Source organism: Toxotes jaculatrix, chromosome 4, assembly GCF_017976425.1.
Source record: "Toxotes jaculatrix isolate fToxJac2 chromosome 4, fToxJac2.pri, whole genome shotgun sequence".
NCBI lineage: Eukaryota > Metazoa > Chordata > Actinopteri > Toxotidae > Toxotes > Toxotes jaculatrix.
Window position 1 is genome coordinate 21771090 of NC_054397.1, and position 20331 is coordinate 21791420.

The window sequence follows — 20331 nt, forward strand, 5'->3', positions numbered from 1 at the left end:
CAACAATGATACACAAGTGCAATGCTAAATCAGTGGAGTACTCTGTGTGCGACACCTTGTGGGTGTCCTGACTCCCAGGTTGGGAACCTCTGACATAGACCTAGTCCATACAGTGGGGTCCAAAAGTCTGAGACCATGTTCCCATTCACTTCAAAGGGAAAGATTTTTGGACCGCACTGTATGGATCATTTGTTCTGCAAGTAAAAGAACGAGAGAGAGACTGAAGAGAGAGTAATTTTGATTTAATGTGTATAATAATTCATTCACAACTCCACTGAGTAAAGATTTACCTCTTTTTTATCTGCTGCCTTCTACCACCTCTACTCTACCCTCTATCTCCACATTCTCTCTTCTCTGCCCACACGTCACTTCCACACACATCTCACACATCGCATTTGTTCCCCTGCCATCCTGGCACACCACCATGTCTTAATCTTCTCCTTTTTTCTTCTCTTTATCTCATCCCTCCCTGCTTTGCTGTTATGTTCCCCTCCCGCCCTCCTTCCTTCCCGTTCCCTCTGCAGCAAACAGTGCGACCCACCTTCTTTGCCAGGAAGTTTGAAGCCAGCGTGAACCAGGAGATAGTGAACCAGCTGGACGCCTACCTGTTTGGATCGTTTCCCCAGGGAACGCCGGCGCTAAACTCATACTGGGAGAACGTGTACGACGAGCCAGATGGCGTGGCCAGCCTGTCAGACACGCAACTCACGTACTACCACTCCTTCTCACGTCTGGGCCTGGCCAGGGCCGCCGCCTCACTGCAGGGAAACCCAAAGGATCACAGCTGCAGGTTTGTTTTGTAAATACATGCAGATTCAGCTATGCAAATACGTCTTACTTTTTTGTTCTATTCTGCATTCACACACACGCACGCCATCATCGCAGCATCATCACACACCTGCACCTACATCCACAGGTGCACTACAGTTGATTATAGTCTCAAAAGCCACCCACACCCATGTTAGCATGAGAAACCACAACATATATAAAAAGCTTTTGTGTCTCTGTTGATGTCTCCGTCTGGGATCACATGTCATGAAAAGAGGATAACAGTGAATAGTTCCAATCAGCAGCTGAGAACTCTGGGTAACACTGTTCATTGTGTAACACAATATCGAACTCTGTCAATTTATCCCCGAGATAATAGTCTATATAGGTCATAGAATTGAAAGCCTTCCCTCCAGGCCAGCCTGTTATTAGGGGAAATGTATGAATTCCAGAGTGATGTTAACATATGTGGTTAAAATGGAAAGGGAAAACCACACTGTGCTTTCATATTTAATCGCCAAACGGAACATTTCAGTATGATGTACTTCAGCAAAGATTTCAACAGCATATGTTTTCAGTAGCATCTGGTGTAGGAGCATTTTAGGTTAGATTTCGTTTAGTTTATTTGCACGGCAATGAAACCTAGATGTAAAGTGATTTGAAAAACAGTGCCAAATTAAATATCCTGATTCAGAACAGAAAGCAGAGGTGTAAATTGCTAATTTGTGTGACAGAAAGCTCCATGTGTCTCATAAAAAGCCTCTTAACTCAAAACAAAAGAAAAAGCAAACAAACACAACACCTAAAATAGCAAAGAAAAAAAACATTAAGATGGTATCTTTATGTTCATCTTAATGACAACAACAAACATTACAATGTTCTTTTTTGCCCACATGAGAAAGGATAACACCATTTAAGTAGAACAAAAGATGGACAAAAGGAAAACAGTTGTTTTAACAATATAAGAAGACGCACTGTGTGTTCCGATCCCCCCTGCGCCCCCCCCACAAAATATTCTGCATTGTGGTGGGCGTTTGGTAAAGTCCTGCGGGTAAAGCCAAGTAGTGAAAGGAAGCATGTTACCATCTGTCAAACCTCAAATCCATCTATCTGCTACAGCTGTTTCCACTCATGCACTGCATCTGTTAAAAGAGAGAGCAGGAACAGAGCAGAGGTTACATACATGTGTGCATGTGTGAATGTGTGTGTATTTGCATACTTAAGAGACAGAAAGTCTCAGTCATTGCCAGGAAATGAGCTTCTGAGAAAAAGCATTTCCTTAGGGCAAACAAGCAAACCCAGTCTTTTAACGTTTACATGTAACAAAGTTAAATGGCTGAGAAGCCAGAGGTCACAAAGCAAGGAAACAGAGAGAACTACTGTAAATGTGTGCATGTGCATGACTGTGAATGTAGTGTAAATGTTGTATGTGTGAGTGTTTATGCAGGTAACTCAAGGGTGATCCTTTTAATGTGTCTGTGTGTTGCTGTGTGTGTGTGTGTGTGTGTGTACTGCTTCCTTTTAACACATACAGAGACTGATGCTTGTGAGTTGTATTAAGCCTCGCGGGTCGAGTCTGAAGTCCTCATACACAAAGTGCAAGTCACGATAAAATCTGTGAGGTGTGTGAATGCTGGCACCTCTCATGCATTTCAGTGTTTCCCTTTGAAAATGCATTAATAGTGTTTAATTCAGCTGAGTCCAAATTCTTTCTTTGCATTTTATTTGGGGTGGAGCTAATTCAATTCAGAGTTCCTGAAAAGATGGATACAACTGTATAACAGCATGTGGAAAGCAGATATTGCTTAATGGTACAAAGAGCTAGGACTTTTTTTTTTTACATTAGCCTGCAACATATATTTCCAACATTATCTTCCAGTTTGTGCCTCTCTTGTATTAAAAGTAAAGGTACAACAATCTGAAAGATCTGATAGAAAATTGATTGGCAACTATTTTGATTTTCATTTGTTAAACAAAAATATAAAATATTTGCTGTGTCATACTCCTCAGATATGAGGAGTTGATGTTTTTCTTTGTCACACATGAGAGCAAACTGAATATTTTGGATATTTGGATTTTTTTGGTCAGACAAAACAAGACATCCAAGACAGGCCTGTGGGAAATTATAACAGGCATTTTTTCGCTAATTTCTGGCATTTTAAAGACAAAACAATGAATCAATTAATCAAAAAATAATTAAAAATCATTTGTTGCTGCCTTGATTACCATTAGATTTGAATTATACAGCTGTGCCTGATTTTCCAAACTATAATTACCTCTTGATCTTTGAAAAACCCACAAGGTTGTTTAACCTCACTTATCGCTGTTCTGAAGGTATTTCCACAATAGACTCTTCTAAGCATCGGGATCTAAAAAGTATTCAGTTTGCTGCTCAATAACACGAAAAATGCACAATAAATAACAGGCAAATATTTTTAAACCATTCACTGGCACTGCACCTCTTTTTGCTGATCCAAAGATAAATATTAATTCTATATTGGTTATATTGGTAAATATTAGTGTTCTTTCATATTCTGACCCAAACAAGTTACATTATTTATTTATTTATTTTAAATTCAAACTCTTTGGGAATTCTTGAAATGCTGTCAAGACAGCAATAAAAACAGTTAAATGACCTTGTCATTGTCATTGCCAGGTATTCATTTTTCAGAAAAGCTTGAATGTAATGATAACACATGGGAGGCCCAACCTGGGGTTAACCCGACATTCATTTCAGTTCAAGTCAATTTTAATTATGCATCAGCAAATCATATATATCATATCATTATCTCGAGGCACTTTACAATATATTATAGTGGTATTAATAATAACATCAGCAGTGACAGCAGCAATGATAATGGCACTAATTGCTATTATTAAGTGGTTCTCATTATCATTGTTCACAACAACACCAATAATACTACTACTACTACTACTACTACTACTAATACTAATACTAATACTAATAATAATAATAATACTAATAATAATAATAATACTAATAATAATAATAATCACTGCATCACGGGAGTTCCCCCACTAGGCTCGGCATATAGCAGCATAATCAGGGGATGGTTCAGGGCTCACCTGAGCCAGTTCAAACTATAACCTTTATCAGAGAGGAAAGTTTTAAGCCTAATCTTGAATGTATAGAGTGTGTCTGCCTCCTGAACCCAAACTGGGAGCTGGTTCCACAGAAGAAGGAACCTGACAGCTGGAGGCTCTGCCTCCCACTGCCAAACTTTAGGAAGCAAAAGTAAGCCTGCATTTTGAGAGCAAAGTGTTCTACTGGGATAATGGGGTACTATGAGCTCTTTAAGATATGATGGAGCTTAGTCATTAAGGGCTTTGTACGTAAGAAGAAGGATTTTGAATTCTCTTCTGGATTTTACAGCGAGCCACCGCGGAGAAGCTGATAAGGGAGAAATGTGATCTCTTTTCGTAGTTCCTGTCAGTACTAGCACTGCAGCATTTTGAGGCTTTTTACTGGGACATCCTGATTATAAGGAGTTATTAGTCCACTCTAGAGGTAAAAAAAAAAAAATGCATGGACTAGTTTTTCGGCATGCTTTTGAGACAGAATGTTTCTAATTTTCACAGCATTGCACAGGTAGAAGAAAGCTGTCCTAAGGACTCGTTTTATGTGTGAGGCAAAGGACATCCCGGTCAAAAATGACCCAGAGGTTCTTTACAGTAGAACTGGAGGCCAAGGTAATGGCATCCAAAGTAACTTTATGATTAGATAATGTTTCTATGAGGTCTGTGTTATGTTGGGCTATATACAGTGTGTTGTGCTGTCATATATAATAATAATATTGTAGTCTACTCTAAATAACAGTAATATAATAGAACTTCATATTTTAAGACACTGTGAGACAGCCATACCAGTCCTTCCTGGTCTATCATGTGTTCTGTCATAAACTGATCACTGCCATCAATAATACACTATTTATCTTATTATCTGTGTTATATATAGACATAAATGCAATACTGATAATCTTCAATGTGCAAGGCAAGTATATGATTCTAGTTTATGAAGTATATGAGCTACAGTGAGTCACACAGCTGCAGTGAGACCTTGTTCAGATTAGGCTGAACAAAAAGCAGAAATAAAAGACTAAAGGGAGCCTGGTGATTTTCTCTTAATTCAGCCACACTCTGGTTTATAGGGCTAATAATTAAGCACACAATGTGTGTGGCGTGACTACACAAGGCCTGCCTGGAGCTTGCTTTTTTTATGTTTTATTGATCTGGAATTTTACTGATGAAGCCAAGTAATTAAAACCAATCAAGTGTTTTGCCTTCAAGAGTGAAGCAAGTCACAACAGATGAGTCCTTATTTGGCAACGTATGTCCGCATGAAGTCCTGTTCTCATGCGTTATTTCCAGCATCACAAACTGCAGCCTCCAAAAAGATCATTGAATCAACACTTTAATACAGTTTAGATAAAAACAGAATATTCATGAAGAATATTCATGATTTATTGGAAGACTGGTGTATTAGACATATTAGTTTTAGCTAGTTGTTCCTAAAAAACTAACAACTGAGTGTATTTTGCTTGAGTGTAGAATTTAGATGTGCTACCAACAGATGGATGGGTCAGCCTCAGTGTGAGACCAGAGCAAAAGAGAGGAAAAGGCCACAGAGAGGGATTTGGCTCTTTTAGAAACCCGCTGTGTCTTGACTGTGGGGTAAAAAACCTGAATAGAGCTTCTGTGCAGGCTACGCCCCAGCCCCTTCTCACTACCTCGCACGCTGGCATCCACACCACATCTCTTTTGGGAAAGACAGAGCAAGGGGAAATGAGAGCCGAGAGAACGAGGACAGAAAGCAGGATGAAAGAAGGAGAGGGGAGGAGAGGAGCAAAGAGGAAAAGGCAGATGGGAGAATAAAGAGGAGGAAAAAAGGGAGAAAGACAGGAAAGGGGAGCAGGATAGGATGGAGTGTGCACTGCTATCCTTGTGGGTGTAAATATTTGCTGTTCTGCTTGTCAGGGTAGCATTTACTGGGACGGGTTGACTCCTGGTCTTTTAGTAGAATACTGATGAGGCCATGGGCACTGGGGAGCAGGGGGAGACAGTGTGTATGTGTGTGTTAATGTGTGCGTGTGTTGGCTTGTTTTACTATATTTGTGGGGTCCAAAAACCGGGGGCCCACTGTATTTGGGTCCCCGGTCCAACAGCTTTGTGGGGACCAAAATAACTCACAAGTTTAAATGGCCGTTTAAAGGCTAAGACTTGGCTTTAGGGTTCAAGTTAGAATAAGGTTAAGTCAGGGTTAGAGTAAGTGTTGGGTTTAGGTATTCAGTTGCAATGGTTAAAGTTAGGGTCGCCACAAATATAGTAAAACAAGGACATATTTGTGTGTGTGTGCGTGTGCGTGTGTGTGTGTGCGTGTGCGTGTGAGAGACAGCACGTGCAGCCTGGCACATGTAAAAGAGGAGGAATAAAGATGAGTTTAAGGAAGCAGAAGAGACGAAGGATGAGAAATCTAGGCGAGAAGGAGTGTGCAGAGAGCAGCTGTGGAGTGTTCCCCAGCAGTGCCCACCCTGGCCCCTTTTTTGTTTTTCCAGAAGTCACTCGGGCTGGCTGCCCCGAGGGCCGGCCCTCTGCCACGTACGAAGCGACACACAAACAAACAACAGACTAATCAGAGGGGCAAGACCTTCAGCTGACTGGATGACCCAGTTCAACTTTGTTCAGCAGACTTGTAATGTGTTTAGTTGGCGTGTGTGTGTGTGTGTGTGTGTGTGTGTGTGTGTGTGTGTGTGTGTGTGTGTGTGTGTGTGTGTGTGTGTGTGTGTGTGTTTCGAGCTCTGACTAATCTCTATCTGCTGCCAATACAGCCCATGACTATTCTGTAATTTTCTCAACTGTCACGTGTCTTCTTTAACCATTCCTTCCACTTCAGAGCCAGAGCACATGTTGTAGCAACCAACACGTCGTAAAGCAATAATTAGCATGGAAGAAGTTTGTTATTTACTTGCTTAGAAGATTTCAAAGGTATTGCGCTTTAATTAAGAGTTCACCAGCCCATTACTTATATTTGATCTGCTGTGATAGTCATGTACAAACATAAAAATAAAAATGTTTCCATACAAGCGTGGGTGTACAACAAGCAACGCTTAATGGGAATCATCAGCATGGTCAACACATGTCTTAAACCAATTGGTTTTCTGTTAAAGGTCATTGAATTAATGTCCAGCATGTCACACACTCACAGAGCACATTGACTCCCCACAACCTTCACTGCAGGCATACATTAGCATCCAGCCACATTAGCATGTCCAATGCCGGTGCCCTCTAGACAGTATCCAGATGAATCTAGATATTCTTCTCCTCTTACACGTTTGGCCCTGAAAAGCGGCACTGCAGGTAGGTCAGCAGCTATCAGGTTTGCTAATGGATTCTCACTCTCTCGATGCTCTGCCAGGTACTTCCCCATGGGCCACCCAGTGTCAGTGCATGTCTACTTCCAGTCAGACCAGTTCCAGGGCTACCTGGTCAAGCACCATGCCACCAATCTGGCCACTAGCAAGCTGGAGACTATGGAGACCTGGGTGGCACCCAAGAAGAACTTCAGGATAACCACCCCTCCCACCAGCACATTCAGCAGGTTGCAGTTCGCAGAGGTGAGTCAGCACATTGGCTCGCGTGGCTTAGCATTTATTTTTAATTTACATTTAAGTCACTTGTTTGGCATGAGTCACAAAACAATCAGTCAGAGGTTGCCAGTGTCAGGAAATGAGTTTCATTAAAACCCTAAGCACCACACAGGAAAAACACAGCTATTCAGCATATAATTAGAGGTGAGATATACAGCTCTTTGCCATGGTGACCTTATATTCATTGCTATGGCGACCTTGCCAAGACTCATAGTGCCTCATCTCCACACATTTAAACTGGTGCCTGTAATGGCCTTGTAAAATGTAAATTGATTGAATTCATCTAAGTTTATAGGGTTGAGCGCTTCATGTGCTGCTCATTTGTTGTTTCCTAATAGAACGTCTTCTCACCTTCACAGTGGAATGCTTCCCTTGATTGTCTTGTTATGTTAATCTGTGTTTCTGTTTACCACAATGCTTGTTTAGGATACAGCCGCTCGGCTGTGATGTGACAGCCTGAGAGCGTCTTTTTAAAAAGGACAAAATTAACTGAGTGAATGTAAATTGACCTTTTTCTCTGGTTTATCATGCACGGCTCTGTAGCAGGCAGAAATGTCAACAAATTTGTGAATGAATTTGTTTGCTTTGTTTGTGCCTGTGGACCACAGTCACACACACCTTAACCCTGTTTGACCTTTTCCAGCTGTCTCAGGGTGAACTAAAAGGCATCCAGATGCCCAGTTGCCATTCAGCTCCCTCTTACTAAGCCCTGTTTGTGTGTCTAGCCTATGAAACTGTGAGTGACAGAGAAGTGATGTGAGCTGTGGTTTTTATCTGGATGCTCAGCCCAAGAAAGCATTCACTGTCTGGCACTGTGCAATGGCTGTCAGTCAGTCTGTCCATCTGTCATTCAGAACGAGAGCAGAAAGAGCTTAAATAAGACAGCACAGCGTAGCTGCCGTAGCTCTGTATGACACGACCCATTATACTAAAGCTATATGCTGGAGTTTGGTAGATAAACCATATGGTTCGCTTAACAATGTGTTCACTGTCCTCCTTTAGATATAAACGAAGACAGATATGTCTTTCTTTTCACTCCACTACTGCTGCCTCCCAGCTACCTTTATAGGCCTTTTTACTACATGATTTAGTGTTAGACCACTTACAGCCCACACAGTTAAAATTAGTATTTCACCTCAAGTCAAATTTGACATTGAGAGGTATATTACACTGCGTTGGATAAATCTTATACAGTAGAATGACCGACTTTGAGTGATGGTTTAGGCCTCGCTCTTCCACGATGTATATACACAATCATATTGGGGTAGAGGAAATACAGTGGGGTGACAACCATGGCAACACATGATGATATAATCTAATTCAATACAACAACTTCACAAATGAAAAGCTAAAAAAAAAATCTACATTTTTTACTGAGTGAACAAACAAGATTTACCATGTTAACGCGTGTGGCAGGTAACATGCCAGCTGTTTTTCCCTGTTTCTAGTCTTTAAGTGAAGCTAAGCTAACTGGCTACTGATGCTATCTTCATATTTATCATACAGATATTAAAGTGAGTTTAATCTTCACAAACCAACTAAATGTATTTCCCAAACCATATACTGTATTTGTCAACCTGTTTATTGATGTCTGTTTTGATGCATCACACAACTCTTAGGTTGCACTTTTTATTACATGGTTTCTTCATCTTTTTAACACAAAATGTTCTTGCACTCTGCTCTCCACCAACCATCCCTTCCTTCCTCCATTGCTTCTCAGTGTATCTTTATTAGCAAGCATCCATCCATCTTACCCATGGTCCCTCAGTGGTATAAACGTTGCCCCAGGGGAGTCCTCTGATGCTTCTGGTGAACACCTGTGTTTGATTACCTCTCACAAAAAGTGCCACTAATAAGCCTCTGAACAGAGCTTCGAGGGGCATTCGTGCCCTGTGGTTTTAAGCAGGGCCAGATGCAGACTGGGACTGTCCATGCCACTGCCTGATCAAGTTGACCTGTCTTATTTAATGGAGGTGTCAGACTGTGGGCGCCAGCAAGCCGGTGACGTGGAAAAAAGGTTTGCGGGGTTACAGGGTCAGAAGGAAGAAATGGAAAAAGGTGGATTATGAGATGGGAGCATTTTATGTTTTCTATTAAGTCAGAGTTGAGGGATTCGAGCAGGGGATGAAACAGTAATAAGGGTGAAAGACATGAATGATGAGGCGTATGTGGAGAGAAATAATAAGAGTGAAATGATGTACGACCTTCTTCTTGTGGATGTCAGATCAACAGCAAAGGATAAATGAGGGTTAAATCTGCTGAAATTAACAATGGCTGTTAGTAATTGGTGGTGATGAACGGAAAATCTGAATAATTAGTTTAAGTGAGTGGAAAGTGTGAGTAAACTGAGTGAGTGCCAGGACCATACAGAAAATGGGGGAAACTGGAAAAAAAGGAGGGTAGAGGTCAAGATGAGGCTGCTGGATCAGCATTAGTTCCACAAAAGCATGTTCTTCTAAGTATAGCTGTAAGCAAAAGAAGGTCATAAGCCTCTGACTTGGTGAGCGGCCGTAAGGCTTGATTGGGTATTGGTCTTAAGCCAAAGCTTACTGGGTAGAAGCAGTAAGGGACAGGTTGTGTGTAGAGGTCATCGTAAGCTATAGGCTGAGGCTGAAATGGGCCACAAGTTAATCTCTGTTTGACCCACTTTCATACTGGAAGAAAGAATGTCTTGCTACTCTTGGCTTCCTTTGTTACCTGTAGATATACCTTGAATTTAATCAGCCAGAGAGAGATACCTTGATGACAGAAAAGAATAGATGCAGTGTTTAAAGGGTTAAACTTTATGAATGCAGTGAAAATGTTCCAGCAAACTTTTAGCCGGTGTGAAAACAATGCTGTGTTACTGTCTTTGTGTGGGCATAAGGGCCACAAACTCTCTGCATAGCAATACAATAGGTCAATGTAAAGTGGCACGTATTTTTATCTTTTCTGGCAGGAATTACATTATTCTGCTCAGTGTATCTGTAGTGACCAGGGGCTTGATTGAGCTTTGGTCATGAGGCAAACAGTCAGGCAACAAGCTGCATGTGCACCTTATTAACCCGTGTGTACATACCCTATGTGTGTGTTTGTGCAGAGAGATGAGCCTTCGGAAGCTGCCCACTCGTCTGGCCTGAATCTGTTCGAAAAAGTGGAACTTGGGCTGCCGCACCAGTTGTGTATAATTAATGTTGCGCCTACTTGGTGCTTGTTGCGGAGTAAACTACAGGCAAGAACAAGAATCAAGTCTCCGGGGGTCCCCTCCTACCCGCAGCCTGTGAACATCGTCAGAATCTCCCTCTCACAACTCTAACTTTAGTCGGCTGTCTGCAGGCTGACTCCCAGTGGATTATAGTGAGATTCCTCTGTCAATACCCCCTTCATTTCTTTCTGGTGCTTAGAATGAGAGTACTGCCAATCAATTGGGGGTGTAATGTGTGCCAGCGAGTCAGCCTTGAATAAAGTAATGAGCTACAGAGGTGCCAGACAAGAGAGTTGATTAGTCATTTAAAGAGAAAAGAAACAAGGTCCAAGGGGCAGAAATGGCAGAGGTCAGTCCAATAATTGAGATGAAAGTGAGGTGTCTTTTACGGATAGCCAAGACACACACACACATTCTTTCTCTGTGCGTCTCACTTATGCAAGTTGTGTCTATTTATACTGTTCATCGCAATCTCAATTCTCAAAGGATGCAGTGCAGAGTCAGTTCCAGTCAGCCATTGATTGTCCAGCAGGGTGAGGCTGTGTTAATCAGCTACCATTGTAAGGATGAGCGCTTCCTAAGGCCGCCATCCCTCTCACATTTCTTCCAACAGCCCAGACATCTTTCACTGTCAGTGCATATGTGTGTATGTGTATGTGTGTGCATGTGTGTGTGTGTGGCCTTCCTCTCTATCACCCTGTCTCCATCATCAATCTCGATAGCTCCATGTCTCTCATTTTGTATACCACCCGGTTTTGCAATCTATGTAATCCAACACACATCACACCTCTTCAGTTACAGTCTTGACCGCTATGAAGACATTAAAAGCAATTGTACATTGTAATACATACTCTCTGTTTTTTTTTTTTTTGAGGGATAGAATCAGTCTTCTGTTGTCAGAAGACATAACCTGTAATTCTCAGTTCAGTCAAACAAACCAGCAAACTTGTGTACACTAAATGTCAATTATGTAAGATTACAAGATGTAACAATCTTAATTTGGCTCATCGTTGCACTGGCAGTCCTTCAGTGTTTTACAGGCTGAAGGCTAGTTCCACGCTGTGCAACCAGAGGCAATGTACTGTATGTCTCATAACTCGCCAAAGATATATTTGACTTCGGTATTATCTGTTACATTTTTACATTCTGTTTATTTATCTCAAAATTGTCACAGAGAATGCAGCATTTTCTGTCTTTGTGGAAGCTTTGAAACCTCATTTTTATGGTTTCCTGCCTTTGCTCCGTTTTGTTTTGTTTTGTTTTTTTCTGTCAAAAAGGCTGTGGTCGAATATAATCACTGTCTTCTTGTTTTTTTTTTTCCACTGATGTCAGGTTGTAATCTTCTCCACTGTAGTTTCTGTCTTGGACAAATTCTGTTCACAGTGGATACTGGTTTCTTTGCCTTCCTGCCTCTTTCTATTGTACTGAAATATGTTCAGAGAACAAACAGGGCTGCATTTGGTCTTCACCTCTCTGGGATATGGTTGGGGCCTAGTCATACAGCTTCCAAATCCTGGCCTCTCACTTTCCTTCTTAAAGATATAGAAGTAACTGTGGACAGATCGACTCAAATGTGCAGGACAAAACAATCAGGCTTGTCAGCTTCTGCATATTCTAACATTATATAACGCCTTCGTGGAGGGCCGGGCTGGAGTGTGATGCTGATTGATGAAAAATGCATGACAAAGATTGTTTCCCATGATAATACAGTGTAGATACTGGTTATCTTAATAGTATGGTCAAATAGTGGTGCATGAACAGAGTGTGTTACTTATTTATGATAGCTGTACACTATGTGCAATAGCAGGATGAATTTATTTATGCTCTTCTCTGGTGCTTTTTGCTGTTGTTTCTCTCCTTATCTCTGTTCTCACCCCATTCTGTCATTCACTCTTTCCGTCCCTGCACTTTCTCTCCACTGTCAGATCGGCACAGAGTGGGACGCCAAAGAACGTATGTTCAGAAACTTTGGCGGCTTAATGGGCCCCATGGACGAGACAGTGGGCATGCAGAAGTGGAGTAAGGGGCCTAACGTCACTGTCACAGTCGTGTGGATCGACCCCACCAACGTCATCGCAGCCACCTATGACATTCTGATCGATGCCAGCGCCGAATTCACCCACTACCGCCCGCCTCTGAACCAGCCTCTGCGACCGGGAGTGTGGAGCGTCCGCATCCTGCACCACTGGAGTCCTGTGGCTGAGATGAACTTCCTTATTGCCCCTCTGTCGTACAACAAACACCAGCCCATAAGACAAGGTAAGAAAGAGATTTGAATCGCTTCTGTGGTTGTCATGAGGCTTATTTGTAACGAGCAACTGCCATTTGTTTCATCTTTAGCATAACACAAAATGACTATTGATTGTGTCATTTGTACAAATAGCCTTTGGTAGACTTATTGCACTGCTGTGCTGTTCCTTAACAACAGATAATCATTCATCTAACAAGTACCTGAGGTGTTACTCTAAATGACAAATATTTCATTACACATCTAAGTTTGGTGGAAGCCCCGTGCTGCACACATAGACCTGCACAGCGCAATTTAATACAGCAGCCCTGCAATAAACCCTGTCTTTGTGAAGCTTATAAACATTGACCCTTTGGTTGATACTGTGTCACAGAGGAGTTGGCTGCTCATTTTTGAGACTCATTTTTGCACACATTATTTTCAGAAAAAGAATTTTTGCAGAATTTTTGTAAATCATTATAAATATATAGTAGTTAAAATGACCTCCACCTTACATTAAAATTGCTGTTGAGACATGAATGTATTTGTAATAATAATCCAAATAATTCAAAATATTAAAACACAATGAAAGGGACCGTTCTGGGGAACAAGTACATGTACATTTGGTGATTATACTTGTTTACTTTTTCTTAAGCAACATTTTGAATGTAAGACTGGAGTATTTGTCCACCGTAGCATAGTGGCTTTGTCTTCTTCCACTTAGTGAACATAATATTTTGGCTCACAAAACAAAGTGAGACTTGAATCAACATCTGTCTGACACAATCTCAGCCAAAAATTTGAACATTGTAAGCTTTATAAGGATGGTATTTGTTGTACACTATTGCAAAATGGAGGCCACTACTATTTGTAATATATATTCATGATGGACAGACTCATTTTAGCTTTGAATCACATCAACTTTCTCCCTTTATCTGTTATAGATGAGTAGTTTATATACATGATGTAGAAAATGAAAATGCAGAGCTTGAATACACACAGTGGTTGTGTTTGACAGACTCAGAGAAAGTCTATATCCAGTTTACATTCTCTGTATTTTCTTTTTTGGTTGACACCAACATTATGCTATTGAGCATCCAGAGAAACATTGAAATTCACTGTGAAATAACAATTGCCAGTTTAGGTGTTCCAAAGTGTCTGCAAAAAACACACACACACAGACACACACACATACAGAGCCTTGTATTTGCAGCGATGCCCTTTCTAATCAAGCCTCTAGGCCTCTGCAGACCCTGGTTGTTTGTCATCAAGTCACCCCTAATAACCCAGCGAGCTGCTCATACATACTAAACAGAGTGTTAAACAACAGCGCACTTAGCCCTCCAAAAACAATGACACAATTAAATCAATCAGCCAGCATGGATAAGGGGCAAGACCGCATTGTTCTAATCCATAAGCAGCCAGTTTACTCTGAAAGTCACATGAGAGTTGAGACGCTAGCTTCGGCATAATCACGTCTTTCTCTGTTTAATAATCTCCCTGAGCCGTTTTAATGATGAGGAGAAACAACAAATAAAGTTACAGCTTTTGTCTTTAACCTGAGTCTCAGTGGAGCTGTGTGTGTGTGTGTGTGTGTGTCTGTGTGTCTGTATGTGTGTGTGTGGGAGGGAGGATGGGGGGTTAGCTGTTGTGAAACAGTGTGAGTTAAATATTAATCACTAGTTTACGGGTGTTTAGGTTCATTTGCATTACGCAATTATGTTTTGGCTTCTTATTGAAATATGGTTGGAGAGATTTGACTGGTAGCAATTTAACTATATGTCACCCCAACACATTTTTTCTGTAATCGGCTGTCTTCCCTGCAGGGCTGTAGCTCAGTTATAAGATTAGAAGTGTCAGATACACTCAGTTGCCTATTTAATAGGTGCACCTATCTAAAACTAATGCAGTCTAATGCAGCAGTCCAGCAGTAAGTCCTCCCTTCATGAAGGCTATAATACTCTTTTGTTGGAACAGTTTTAGAAAGGTGTTGCTTTATTGGTGATTAAATTGATGTAAATGGAGTGGACGAAATACAAAACATTAGAAAGCTAAAAGCTGACCATTATAACCTTCATGAAATAGGGATTTATTGCTGGTAGAGGTGAAGAAATACTCAGTTCTTTGACTTAAGTAAAAATAGCAAATACCACAGTGTAGTTTAAAGTACTTCCTTTAAAGTCTTACTGAAGTATGTAAATATTATCAGCTAAATTTACTTAAATTACCAAAAAGTAAATAAAAGCACTCTGTATATAGTGTTGCTGTATAACTGACATTACTGCATCAGCTCACTGACATTAGGACCAGCCACAGTTACACTATGTTTTAGCATGTCACAGAAAAACAATTCAGCTGTTTCATAGCTGAAGTAAAACACAGCGTACCTCACCAGAAAATTACTGCTTACAGTAACTACCACTTGTGCCCACAGTGGCCACTGTTTGGCAAAAGTTACGCAGTCTCACTTTAAGTGCGGCAGAAAACATTAATTAGTTAGATTTAGGCCGTTTCCTTGGGTATTGGGACGACCCTTTGGTTTACATTTGGATAAGGGATTGTGCCTTTAAACAACACATCATAAGAAATGGCTGACAGGAAGTAGAGTTATATATGTCCATATATTTTTCATATTTTACAATGTAGGACTACAAAATGATTTCTTAAATAGCTTTATCAACCTCTTTGCTTTTATGTGGCGTAATAATGTAATGTAATAATCTTGTGTGTGCTAGGCTTACTGTGTGTGTGTGTGTGGGTGTGGGTGTGGGTGTGTGTGTGTGTGGGTGTGGGTGTGTGTGTGTGTGTTGTAATGTGTGCTTTCGTCTTAGCTGTTCCATCCGCCCGCCTATAATTTACTGGCATGTCTGGGACCACGTTTCCCTCCTACATGCAGTGCCAGTAAAACTTTATGGCGTGGCCATCCACCAGCACTGGCAGCAGCAGATATATGCATACACACACACACACACGCTTAACTACACATTTCTATACACAAACACATTTCTACACAGATGCATGACTTCATAACACACACTGCTACCACAGAGCTAGCTGGCATGAGTTGAACATCGCCTTGCCTGGTGGAGCACCTCATGTCTGACTGCATCTTTCTGTCACCAGTGCATGAAAAGCGCTGATGTCTGCAAACATCTGGGTGCGAGGGAGTTTGTGTTCCACAGCCACGCTTAGAAGGGATGGCTAGTGCCCCAGTTAGAGGAGCCGTGAGGAATTTACAGCTTCACTGGAGCTCAGGGTGGAGAAGGTGTTTTAAGGCGAAGTTGTGTCTACATTTTCTGTCTTCCTTCAGAGCTTGACCGTCATGGGAAGAGGGAATGAGGGCGCGTCTGTGTATTTTCTGACCGTTTCCAAAAAGTCAGCACTGCAGTGACTTGACATACCACATCAAAGACTGGGATTTAAGGAGTCCAGTCAAAAAAAATCAATCCAAGCAAATTAGCATCCAGCTTAAGCTTTTCAGACAACAGTCAAGCAAATCAAGTTCACTGCTTTGACATTTTATCATTCGTGTCTCCTTTTCTTCTTTTTTTCCCTTTCCCTTCAACTCTTTTCCCCTTTCTACAATCCCTTCTCTCTGACCACTGATTATCAACTCTTCACACATCATCCATCTCTTCCTCTCTGCTCTTTGTTTCTTCCTTCCCACGTTCCTCCAGAGGATGCTCTGAAGCTCCACAACGGGCCAGCAAAGAACAGCTATATGGAGCAGAGTTTCCATGGCCTCAACCCAGTTCTCAACATCCCTGTCAGCCTGGGATACGTGGAGCAGGCCAAAAGGAATGCAGCGCTGACCAGCCCAGAGCTCGATCTTTGGCTAGACAGCCTGGTGGGTGAGCTGTGGGAAGCGGCTGACGTCTGCGCCGTGGGCCCTACCGCCTGTCCTGTCATGCAGGCCTGTTCCAAGAACCCTTGGAGCTCTCTGAGCCCAGACCCCAAATCCCAGCTGGGAGCACCGCGTGCAGACGGGCGCATCAGGTAGCAGCGAGGCCTCCAGCTGGACGGGAGGTCACGGCACACGAGATTCACTGCTGATTTTTATTTATTTAATGGGTTTAATGCAGGTGGGGAAAGGAAAAGTGTTCTTCCTCTGTCTCTGGATAAGAAGAAAACAAAAGAAAAAGTGGATTTTTTTTGGAGGTTGGTGAGGGTGTCTGGACAGAAAGCAAGAAGAATGATTTTCAGATCCTCCCACGGGGTTCCTCCTTTTAGGGGATTATGCTGGCTTTGCTATTTCAGTTTCTCAGTGTATTTATTTTTCTTCTCATGGCTGAGTTTTACTGTGATCAAACGTTGCAATTTTCGAGCATCTATTTTGCTGCTGAATGAATTATGAAGTCAGCTTTTAAAGCCCTGCACGGGGCACAGCGGTCATGTGAGTGTGGATTGTCGACACTGGTGGCAGACTAAGATCTGCTGCAATAAGGCCTTAGATGTAACACATACAGTATTTGAGGAGGTGGCCTGGTACTGAATTAAATGTGCCTCCTTAAAGTTTATGTCAGCATAAACAAAATGAGATGATATCTGAGTGTTCAGATTAACCCAAAATGTCAAAAAGATTATTTTGATATGACTCAGATACAGCAACATTGAAAGCAAGTCTCCCAATTATGAAGAAACTTTGAACAACAAATATTTTAACATTATTAAAGCCAATTACTTCAAACCTCTGAGTTTCTGATAGTGACTCTGTCTGTAAATCAGTAGAATAAATCAGTAACAGCAGCACAACTTCCTTCAGTTCAGTGCCTGATCAGGATGTGAAACTGTTGTGACATCTGCTGCTGTCACATTTGGTGTATATGAAAGAAAGACAAATACAAATACAGAGGCCTTCTCAGCATATTTACAACTATTTGGACTACAATAGAAGTTAAATGTAGACATATTAGCATTCTAAATTCATAAACGCTTCATTTGTGGTCATTGTACAATAGTATATTTAGACTTAACATTGAAATAGTGTAGATTTCTTTAATAAAACCCAGATGTTGTGACAGGCAGAGGACAAAGAGAGACTTGTTTTGTCTTGTTTTTCTTTTTTCTTTTTTCTTTTTTTTTTTTTTTTTTTTTTTACCAAACTGCCTCAAACTTGAAACACGGTTATCTCAAACTGACCTTAAAATTCTCATCCTTCTATTCAGTATCATCTTTTTTTTCTAGTCATTTCAATGATTCTTAATGTTGTACATAATTATACAAGAAGTCTCAAAAATTGTGTGAATGAGGGGGGGTGAGTCCATGAGTCGCTATTTATTTATAAGTTTATATTAATACTGATATTTTTAGTCAGTGACTAAATAACTGCGACGCTGCCTTGGCAGCATGATAAATATTTTTTTGTAAAGAAAGCCGCCTTTATTTACAAAGGCCAACACCCCAAACTTATACTGTACCTTTTTATGGCCCGCACTTGTGTGTTAGTCAGTGTTGTCCTGTCTGAATAGATCTTCTTGTCTCGGTTTCTTACATGGCTGTTTGCCAAGTGCATCACAAGAGAAAGCCACCCCGACCTGTGAGGTCACAGGTCAGCTGCCTAACAACCTCACCAAACACAGAAGGTGAACGAAAACACTCCTCACAGGTGAACACATTGGACAACGTCTGGATTGAAGGAGAAACTGTGCTTCTTTTTTTTTTTTTGGTGTTTTATGGTTGCTGTCAGTTTCTGAATGATAGTGGTAGTGATCTTCATGCTGTGACAGTAATGTACAATTTCAAGTGAATATTATATTGTGTCTTGTTTGCAAAATGCATAATTTATTAGATTGGGTCTATGGCACCTTTTCAACCCTTAGCTACATTTGAAGTACTTTTTCTGCCATCAAGACAATCTCTGGACATTTGAGATGAGTTGATTCCACCGAGGGTAGCACTGTACCGCAACACATCTTGGACAAGAGGTACAGTCAGATATTTGTCTTACTTTGAAATACGTTTCATCTGAAGCCAATTCGCTCCTCGCACAATATGGCGACCGCTGACGTTAGAACTTGAGCGTGTGGGCCAGAGTATTTAATTTAAATGTATTTTTGTTTTAGTTCCGGAGATCCGGAGGGATGACTTCAACCCGACCAAAAACACCTGGATGTGTAGTCGGCATTTTAAACAGACTGATTTTCTTCGGACTGTTAGTGAAGGCATGGGCAACTCAGCAATGAATTAAAGATATATGTTGCTTCTTAAAAACATTCTTTGTATCATTGTCATCATTACATTAGCTTTGGGTTTTTACTGACATGAAATGAAAATGCACCAGATTAAACACCTGATGCACGGGACAAGGGTGGCAAATAATCTTGATCGCGGCCATTGGTAGTGTCCAATAGCGATAGGTTATGCTCTCTCTGCGCCAGATTGAATCGTTTCTTCTGGTCGAGAAAAGTTAGTGCTTTTTTCAGGATACCATGTTTTTTTGTTTTGTTCGTATGCGCCTCAACTAAAAAGCGTCAAATGTTGAAAAAAACAACGGATAATTCTAAAACATCTACAGGACAAATGACCTAAATGTTAGCTACATAGCTAATGCTATGTAAATATAATAAAATAATCTCTGTTAATGTAACTCGATCGCTGTTGCCTCTCACGCTTGCTGTCTTCCACTGTCACTGTTAGATCACTGGAAGTTTTGACCGGAAGTACTGGCCCACACGCTCAAGTTCTAACGTCAGCGGTTGCCATATTGTGCAGGGAGCGAATTAGGAGTTCAGTCTGTGATTGTCTACATTGTTTAGCCATCACACGAGCTAAGTGAGTGTTTTTGCACTGGCTAATTAAGAGACATTACTGTTCATTAATGTCAAGTTCACCTTGCCTCTCTGTCGGATGTGTCTATTATAATTGCTATCACTCCTTCCCTCTCAAATCTACACTGTTTCTGGGGTTAGGTTGTAAAGGACAATTTTGTTTTCCACTGGCCGGCTTCTGCTGCCATCTTTTAACTTAAAGTGCCACCGTGCTCTGAATAATTACTTCACACGATACATATTATTATGTAAGTTCAATGACAGTTTTGGAAAAAAGGTGAATTAAATAAATGTAACTCAATGTGAAAGTCCTATTTTGTAACACAATTATTAACAAATGAAGAAGCTGTATATAGGTATTTTGTATTGAAATATTGTTTAAAAGGTATTGTACATGTAAATACAGATGTGGTAAAAATGACATTTAATTAATTAAGAGTTTTTAAAATGGTCAAAAATAATTGGGCACAAGAGTGAATCGATGGTGTTTATTGATCAAAAATACATAACCTGTTTCAGTGTTTTTGGACAACAGCCTTGTCCTGTTTGCCTCTCAGAGAAAATCACATGCCAGATTGTTGTTGTTCTTGCTGGAATGTATTGTTGAGCAACTGTTGCACAAATTTCTCTGACTGATTTTGCCCCCCACCCTCTCTCCCTTCCCATTGTTTTTTTTCCGGGGAGGCTCTGTGTGCCTTAGCTGACTTTTAGAACCTTCTC

The 20331-nt window shown here is 41.0% G+C and overlaps 1 protein-coding gene across 1 annotated transcript in view; it reads left to right on the forward strand.

The window, feature by feature from the left end:
* The window catches only part of LOC121181411 (xylosyltransferase 1-like), a 71359-nt gene extending 52916 nt beyond the window's left edge, over nucleotides 1-18443 (forward strand). The window contains exons 9-12 of the mRNA XM_041037365.1: nucleotides 525-790; nucleotides 7202-7400; nucleotides 12543-12876; nucleotides 16522-18443. Coding sequence (XP_040893299.1) covers nucleotides 525-790; nucleotides 7202-7400; nucleotides 12543-12876; nucleotides 16522-16844 — 1122 coding nt within the window. The 3' untranslated portion in view covers nucleotides 16845-18443. The remainder of the gene's footprint in view (nucleotides 1-524; nucleotides 791-7201; nucleotides 7401-12542; nucleotides 12877-16521) is intronic.
* Nucleotides 18444-20331: the final 1888 nt, after the last annotated feature.